Genomic DNA, 8,978 nt, shown 5'->3' with positions numbered 1-8,978 from the left:
AGTTATCATATAATAGAAGTTTTATAACTGAAGTTCATCTAGTGTTAGTCACTTTTCCGCACTTTCTTTTTATTTTTAACGTGTTTTTGGGTCATTTCACATTGATGAAAAGTTTTTTAATATTTCTTTCGTCGTTAATTTCATTTTACAACTTTTTAAACTTTAATTTTGTAAATTAGTAACTAAATAATCTGATTTCGACATTGATATGTGATCTTTTTTAACAAAACAAAAAGAAATATTAAGAAACTTGTTTGTAAAATGGATAAGATGAGAGATGTTAATCTATTTGTAGAGTCTTTGAAAATGGCCAAGGGCCGAAAGTGGTTAGACTTAAATTCTATATAAAATAAAAACCAGTTTAAAAGTACAAAATCAAACTCTAGATTATTTTCTTCAAACATTTTTACACGAATCGTCATCATTTTGTCTCTAGTTTTATTGTTAGTAATTAAATTTATGCCACGACTTACAGAAACACGCTATATACCCTCTGTGCTTGTGATAGCTGTCATCAGTGTTCTGTGATAAAAATGGACAGGCACCAAACAATTTTCAATAGTTTCAGCCTGTCTATTCTGAGAAGTCTTATATTTTTAGAGAGATGAAAACAAAAATTCCGTTTTTCTCAACATTATTCATTTGTCACTTAGTCAAGTGATGCATAACGCGGTCCAATTGTTACTGTAGATTGTGAACGCATTAAAAAGTCAAATCCGGGTTACAGAGGCTAGATGATTCACAAAAAAAGGATGCCCTTAACTGCATTTCGTGTCTAATGTCAATCCAACTGCACAAAGATTATGTCTTGAATTGACTCTATAGTCCAGATTCACTTGAATAAGAATCACTGCGTTGGATATATTTTAGAAGGATTAGCAGTAACTTAATAGTCTTAATCTAATAAAAATTCAAAAAAGAGTTTATATGTACAATTGACACATGTAGCCTAAATTGTTGACAAAATAATAAAGAATTGTACTCGTGGCGTTTCTACTGTTGAAAAATTTCTTTTGGTTGCTTAACCCTTAAGAAAACCACTGCTAACAGTTTGACTAATTATGTAGTAATAGAGTTAGAACAGCTGGGAAACTGCAGATGTCAAGGATAAAAAGATCACCATTGAAATTTTTTGGACGTCAATATAGCAACAGGTTTCTTCAGTAATTAAGCAGCTGATATAGTGTAATAAAAAATGTTGAAGATTGTAAGAAAATATATTCATGGTTAAACAATAACTCATAATGTTTAACATTATTTATTTATTTTATTAAGTCATTATAAATAAATACATCAAACTATTCAACTAAAAAAAAGACCCATTTGAATCGATTTTACCTTTCAATTACAATAATATAAGTCATCTATTTACATTATACAGCATATCTTCAAAAAAAAATCTAAAAGATGTTTAATTACTGCTTTTTATAACAATATGCAATACTTTTACTACGTATTTAAATAAAATGGTAACAATAATGAATTTCTTTTCTGTTGATAAATAAATTAATATACATCATTTAGTTAATAATCAGCATAATTTCGAACAAATACTACATTTGCCTTTGTAAAAAAATATTAAACTATTTAAATGTTTTAATATTCGAGATGAAATTCAATAAAAATGTTTCTATTTTGGTTTTACCAAATGAAATGATGTAGTATTAAGCAACGCATCAGCTCTTTCTGTTAATATATTTTCACCTTTATCCATATCTCTTGTTGATTCTAATGGTGCATTTATTAGCCATTCTTGAACTCGACTTCCCTGTTCTACCGCTTGATTATTATTAACAATAACCGGTGATGGTAACATTTTAGCTGTAGTTAAAATTGAATCTGATCCAGTTGCGCTACAACTCAATTCTTTATCGCTTTCTTTTTCTTCATCGTACGATCCAACTGATCTACTTAAACGTCTACTGGCAAGAAAAATATTTTGTTCAGATGATTTAATTCGCTGTTTACCGTCATCTGCGACAATTTTTAATTGTTCGCAAACAACAGGATCTGTTAAATCAACACCTTGTTCTATGGGACTCGTTCTTGTTGTTAATCCATCAACGATATCACAGTTTAATATTCTCGTCGAGTCAACAATCTTTATATCTTCATTTATCGTTCGTTTATTCATATAACTTTTAAATGAATTCGGACTGATTTGTTGAGTAAGAAAAGCTTCCGGAATAGCTAAAACTTGACTAAGACTAGATTCGTGTTGAACAACTTTCACAGGCGCCGGTCGTTCAGAAGGTTTAAACGTCGATACAAATGGTTTCTCCTCTTGATATTCTAATTTCAATGACTCCAAAATTGGATCGGAAGCGTTTTGCGCGGAAACGTAACTAAATGGAATGCTATTTGTCGAACTATAAATGGAACCATATTTTTTACTACCATCAACTGAGTCCTTATCATCATGTTTCCCATTGTTTTCACCGTCACTTTTCGTAGTATCTTTTTCAATCGGTTTCGGGCGGGTGAATTCGGCTGTTTGTAATAGAAATGTTAATAAATTTGGTAACGTTGCTTTTAAATTTTGTGTATGTAAACCGCAAATCCATCGCAATTGGGCTATATTTTTATTTAGTAGGCATACAGCGTAATTAAATTGATACCGATCTTTTCCACGTAAGTAAAGAGGGTATCTAAAAAAAAATATACAAAGACTTATTATGTAAATACAAAAATAAACCATTGATATGTACATACATATATATGTATGTACTTTGCATTAGCACAACGTGTTCTGAGTAGTTATTTCAGTTATTAAAGGATGTTCAGAGGATGTCTATGTACTTTTTCACTTTCAGAAAAAAATACTTTGAAACATTTAAAAGTACCAGTAGACTTAGACAATTTAAGCAAAGTTACCTTTTTTGTGTAGAATTGAAAGCTCTTTCAGATTTGTAGTTCTAATTCACTGTACCTCAATTGACAAAATAGTCATGAACATAAAACTACCAAATTTTATGTTAATAGTACAAAAAGTATCAATATTATAAAGAAATTTCGAAATAAGAGTTTAACATCCAGACACCACCGCCATCTGTATAAGAGATGTGGGTTAAATCGTCATATTTTGGTGTGTAGTATCTCCGGTACTCGGATTTCTCATTCTTTCTGGCTCACTCTGTATAAACATATTCAAGAACATTGAAGGATTAATAATCCCATGATTGATATATCGTAAAATTGATGAAGGTTTCCTAAGATTTCCAGAAATTTTCAGAGTGTAATTTTTAATCCAGATGTTTCTAACGATTTTGCAAACTAACACAAGAATTCCTGAAGATGTCTCGGGTTTGTAGAGGATTGCAAAATTTTCTAAAGATTTTAAACGATATTCAAGAATTTAATTAGTAACATTTGTTTTGATTAACAGCGGAATGTACATAGTTTACGAGTGAGTTTGACTTAAAAAGAAATATGTCATGCACTAGAAGGGTTAGTTTCCAAAACGATGTCATCTCGGAAACGGATATACTTTCTAGAATTTGGAATTGAATCCCGAAAGCAGTTTTTTGAAATAGTGTAATAAACGTGAGATTTGGCGCGGAAGGATAGCGTTAACAAGATATATTGATATTTGATTTCTTTCAGAACAAAAGCCATTTATATTCCCCTTAAAAAAAATTCAAAACTGTATAAGGTATAATTTTATGGAAAACACGTCGAGCCGTTTTTGAAATAAATTTTTCATGAAAGCATACAAAATACCTCTTGTTAGATTTTTCGCAGATTATGGTGAAACGATTTTAACTTAAAATTCTTCGTTTGGCTACAAATAATTACTCAGAAAGGATTGTGACATTATTTATGAGTACAAAGTTAACTCATCTGTGGTTGTTTAAATAACATAAATATATAATAATTTTAAAGAATTATTAAAAAAACTTACTGCTGCCGACAATCTGCTATGCAAGGTGAAATATGGTCTATTATTATTGATCTTGAACCCATATGTATTATTGGATACCTTAATGGTACTTGTAGAAAATTAGAACACATCACTAATATGTGGGCTACAAATCCTAAAGCTACGGCGACATCATCTTGAGAACAATCTGTATTAAAAAAGAAAAAAACATTCAAAATTCAAGATTTGTAAACAAGGTGATCTACAAAAATGATATTTGTAGATAATCTAGATATTCTTTTTGTCTTAAATACGTAACATTTTGACATTTAAATAATACCAATGATATTTAACTTATAATTCAATAAAACGACAGCAAATATTGTTTTAAAGAAAAGTCTTAAAGAAAAAAAAGCAAAAAAACAGAAATAAAACAATTAAATATAAAAATAGCGTTTATAAAAGATAATATAATTACTACATTTATTCTGGACTTAGGCACTCTTCAATGTAATAGTAAAGATTATTTATTTAAAAAAGTTATAAATAACTTAAATTCCTGAATGATTTGGTGATGAAGTTTTTTGACATAGAGAGCTCAATAACATTTTAGATGAAGTATTGTGTTCATAAAATACAGGATTAGTGTGTTACATAAATATTTGTTGCTGTATATGAATTGTGTAGGTAAATGTACAAACATGGCATTATACATATATTTGAAATATGCTTCACAGAATTACAATGACATTGAAGTCAACAAAGTATCTGATCAAATGAGTTTATTAATAATAATACTTTATTACTCCATTTTACCAAAAAAGCGAAGTGCGTCAATTTAACAATAATTACATTGTAATATAATTGAATTCAAACATTAAATTGGAAAAACATGTCAATGGTATACATCGGATTTTCCGTGACTATAGCTCTCAGTTTTCTCCGGAATCTTGGAACTGGCAGGATCCTTGTACCCTCCGAAATGTGATTGTAGATCTTGATACTCTGGTACAGAGCCGTCTTCTGAATCTTAGTAAGATGCGTTTTTGGTGGCACCAGATAGCAGTTCACCTTCTCCAGTGTGTCTCGAGGATGTGATATTTCATATTTTTTGAAAAATTCAAAGTAATTCTTCATAACCAATACGGCACATTCCAGAATATAAATTCCATGCAAGGTAGATATTTGAGATTTATTTTTTAGACCGAAGATTGCTCTTACACCTCATCTGTAGTATGAAGATTTTATCTATACCAACACCAGGGCCTCAAAAGACAACTCCATATCTTAGCAAGGAATAAACATATGCATAATAGGCATTTAATGCCAGCTGATCTGGAAATAATCCGAATGGCATATGAGAAATGACTGATCTTGCCAGCAAAGAAATTAATATGATTGGTCCAAGACAGTCCAGAAACGAAATGTCTTCAATACTGGCAATTTCAGTATCCCGATACCTCGCCTTGATCTGGTCAGGGCATATGTGATAGTTAACAATTTTCGTTTCTTTTGTACTTAATTTTATGTTGTGCGCTTCAAACCAATCCGCAAGTTTCCACAGTAAGTGATTTCTGGATTTCATAATCAGTGCTACATCTCGCCACGGTCGTTGTGTCATCCGCAAACATTATGGTAATGTTGTTCGTTACACGTGGTAAGTCATTCACATACAGGAGGAACAATAGAGGACCCAATATGGAACCCTGAGGTACTCCCAGCTTGACTTCTCTCCAAGCTAATCTGATTTCTGTTCCCTGTTCACTGTGCGCAACTACACATTGTAACCTCCCTGATAGATAGGATTTCATCTATGACAAGCTAACACCTCTAAAGCCAAGTCTCTCCAACTTGGTCAAAAGGATTGAATGATGTACACTATCAAAGGCTTTTGTAAGATCCATGAACAATGCTGTTGTGGCCTATTTTCCATTTAATCCCAAGATAATATTTTCCAACAGTTGAAACATTGCAAGTTCGGTTTGTTTTGATTCTCGTGCAATATATTATATTGTGTTGTGTACAAGCTTCTCATAAATTTTTGCAAGATTCGATATGAGTGCTATTGGACGATAGTTATCATAGCAGGACTTGTCTCTTTTTTTATAGATTGGGATTATTACTGTGTTTTTCAACTCATCCGGAAAACGGCCGTCAGTGAAGGATGTGTTTACAAATGCGTTAGCGGTTTAACCAAGTACCTTGCAGAATGCTTGCACTTTACACTTTTTGGCTTTTTGAATTGTTTGAGGTGGACCGCTTGTTGGAACAAAGCCAATATGTCCAAAGGCTGTGGTTGAAGAAGAGCAACCACAGCCTTTTCTTCCGTCTTACCACAACGTCTAAAGATTACATCAAGTAGATGTCAAGAGTCTGTCTGGGAATGTAATAAATTTATATATAAAGAATATATTTTAAAGCAGATTTTAATCAAGAAAATTTTGAACAAGTTGATTTCAAGAGAGCCACTAAAAAACTAACAAGCAAAGAGAAAAGTACTGTTAATTCTAAGGAAGTTATTCCCAATGCTATCTTATTGCTGCTGAAACCAATAAGAGATACACTAAAACCTATTTCAACTAAAAGGTATAATGATTTGCAAAAGTTTCTAACAGGGGTACCTAAAAGATTCCATGAATACTTTAACTGAAAAATGTAATGATTTTTATTTTAATTATTTGTTTGTTGCTTTAACTTTAAGATTGAGTTTGTAAATAATATGAATTAGCTTTTGTTCTACAAAATTGCAACTCTACAAATTTGCATTGTTCTACCATTGGTTTTTAACAATAATTAAGTATCAAGTCCCATGTATCTATAAATTAGTAGGACCTAAACAATGTTAAGACACAAAATAGAGTATTAAATCACAAGATACTAATTCTATTGCTAGAACCAAACAGCATTGTCCCTCAATTATTTTAAAATTATTAAAAAAAATTGATGTATTGGAAAATAATAACCCAAGCTAATATTATAAGAGTAATCAGTTTGAAAAACATTATTGTTCAAAATCTTCAAATTGCTCTCCTGTAAAATTAAAAAAATGTCACTTAATACTGTTTGGCTTTGAGGTCCAGATATATGTATAATTTTCGCACTGATTATTAACTCCTTTTTTAAAAATAAATATAATCTTTGCAGTCGTCATTTTAGCTGGAAACACTCATTCCTTAATACATTTCTATTTAATAGCAGATAAGAATATTAATAAATTCTAAAATTGGCATTCACTTTTTTTAATATAATTTTTGCTATCATTTCATTGAATTACTAATTAACTTACTAATTAAAATGGAATGATTTAAAAAAGCTACTCCTACTAATTAACCCTGGAATGCTACACCTATACCCCAGTATAATGTAGCATTCCAGGGTTAATAAAGATATTACTTACCATTTAATAATTCTGAATTTGGTAAATAAACATTATTTATATTATATTTTTGATCACTATTGGTTTCAATTGGATACAAATCTAATAATTGGTTAAGTAGCTGCTTCCTTCTTCGATAAAGTTGTCCATTATCCTCTAATAAAATCTCACGAAGATGGATTTGTTCCCTTTTAGAATTTCTCAAACGTTCTACCTCTTTACTCAATTGACGATAACTTTCCATTAAGGTTGATTCTAAGTATAGAATAAAAATAAATTTATAAAAAAATGAAGATATTTTTAATTACCTGTTTCTTGATTCTTTTCATAAACTTTTATATGAGTTTCTTTCAGTTGTCTAACACGAGCTACCTGCTTATCTTTTTGTTGTGATAAAAGCTTTATTTTCAATCTTGAAGCTTCAACCTCTTTGGATATCCTAATAATTTCAGATTTTTGGAATTTCGTCGGTTTTTCCTAAAAAATATAAATTGAATAAAACAAAATTAAAATGAAATTATTTTACGTGTAATAATTTATTTAATGAATTCATTGTTAGCGGTTGTGGTTCATATCTAATACCCGAATCTTGACCCATAATTGGACTTTCAGAGTCAACTGAATTATCCTCATCGTATCCAGCGAGTTTACTTATTCTATTTCGTAAATGATCCAACTCCAAATTTTTATTTTTTAATGTAAGTTGTAATGATTGAAGCCTTCGCAATTTTTCTACATTATAACTTTTTTTAATATCTCTAGATGGAATTCGAATTGATACAGTTCTGTATACTTTTGTATTATCTTCTGTACTAACAATGTTCAAATGGTCTATAAATGGAACGAATGTTTGCAAATCGGTCCGTAAACTCGCGGAGCTCGTAAAATATCCGCTATGTAAGTGTAATATCACAGTGTTATCCTTAAATGAAGACGGTTGCACATCCGCCAACTTATTTCCTAAATATACTAAACCAGAGAAATTTATTCCCCATGCTAATACAATTTTATCCGACTCTGATTTTGAAGTTTGCCATATTCTCAATACACAAGCTATAATTTTATTATAAAACATAAAATAAACATAAAGACATTGCAAAACTGTACCTTTTACAGCAGAATTAGCGATAAATGGTAATCGTATTTCAGCCCATCTTGGATTACAACTAGATACTTTTTCACTAGTATAAAAAGGTGCACTCATAGATGTTTGATGTAAAGTATAATAAAAGTCTCCATCGCTATCGGTGATAACATTATAAGCGGTAACTCGATACAAGTGTCGAAGTCTCAACTAAAAAAAATTAAAAGTAGAATAAAAAATTATTTTTTTATTGTAATTATTAGATTACCTGTTGGCTAATTAAAGGTGTCCACTGTCGGGACGGTTGTTGTCCAGTAAAAATATCGTTTAATTGTAAATTCATGACATCTATAAAATGTTGTAATCTTGTTATAGATAGGTTATGTTAAATGTCAATCTATTTTTTGGTTTTAATGCGTATTGTGGTTTCAATAACTTACCTTATGGTTAATTGTGAGTTGAATAAACGATTTATCACCGTACAAATAGAGACGCGATTAAAAGTTTTAACAAATCATTTATGTTTATTGTTTAAATGGCAAACATTTTTACTTCACATTGACATAAGGTTGGCACTTGACAACTGATAGATGGCGTAATAATTTCACTGTTAATTAACAAATTAAATAAACTTAATGAAGTTAATTATTAAATTTAAA

At 30.3% G+C, this 8,978-nt stretch overlaps 1 protein-coding gene across 1 annotated transcript; it reads right to left on the bottom strand.

The window, feature by feature from the left end:
• Positions 1-1,242: 1,242 nt before the first annotated feature.
• Positions 1,243-8,905, bottom strand: LOC111422147 (UV-resistance associated gene). The gene is made up of 8 exons (XM_023055399.2): positions 8,760-8,905; positions 8,588-8,667; positions 8,343-8,529; positions 7,762-8,288; positions 7,544-7,712; positions 7,257-7,490; positions 3,902-4,067; positions 1,243-2,648 (listed from the first exon to the last, which is right to left on the bottom strand). The coding sequence occupies exons 2-8, from the start codon at positions 8,660-8,662 to the stop codon at positions 1,631-1,633; spliced, it is 2,376 nt and encodes a 791-aa protein (XP_022911167.2). The 5' UTR covers positions 8,663-8,667; positions 8,760-8,905; the 3' UTR covers positions 1,243-1,630.
• Positions 8,906-8,978: the final 73 nt, after the last annotated feature.

Source organism: Onthophagus taurus, chromosome 1 (genome assembly GCF_036711975.1).
Source record: "Onthophagus taurus isolate NC chromosome 1, IU_Otau_3.0, whole genome shotgun sequence".
In the NCBI taxonomy this organism is placed as follows: Eukaryota; Metazoa; Arthropoda; class Insecta; order Coleoptera; family Scarabaeidae; genus Onthophagus; species Onthophagus taurus.
The sequence above is the reverse complement of the archived record's forward strand: the minus strand, read 5'-3'. Positions and strand labels throughout refer to the sequence as shown.

Excerpts from the sequence above, each read along its gene's own strand:
- LOC111422147 (XM_023055399.2), bottom strand. The coding sequence starts at position 8,662 with ATGAATTTACAATTAAACGATATTTTTACTGGACAACAACCGTCCCGA. Across the intron at positions 8,289-8,342 it reads CGCTAATTCTGCTGTAAAAG|CTTGTGTATTGAGAATATGG; the intron begins GTACAGTTTTGC and ends ATAAAATTATAG. Across the intron at positions 4,068-7,256 it reads AAATTCAGAATTATTAAATG|ATTGTTCTCAAGATGATGTC; the intron begins GTAAGTAATATC and ends TTTTTAATACAG.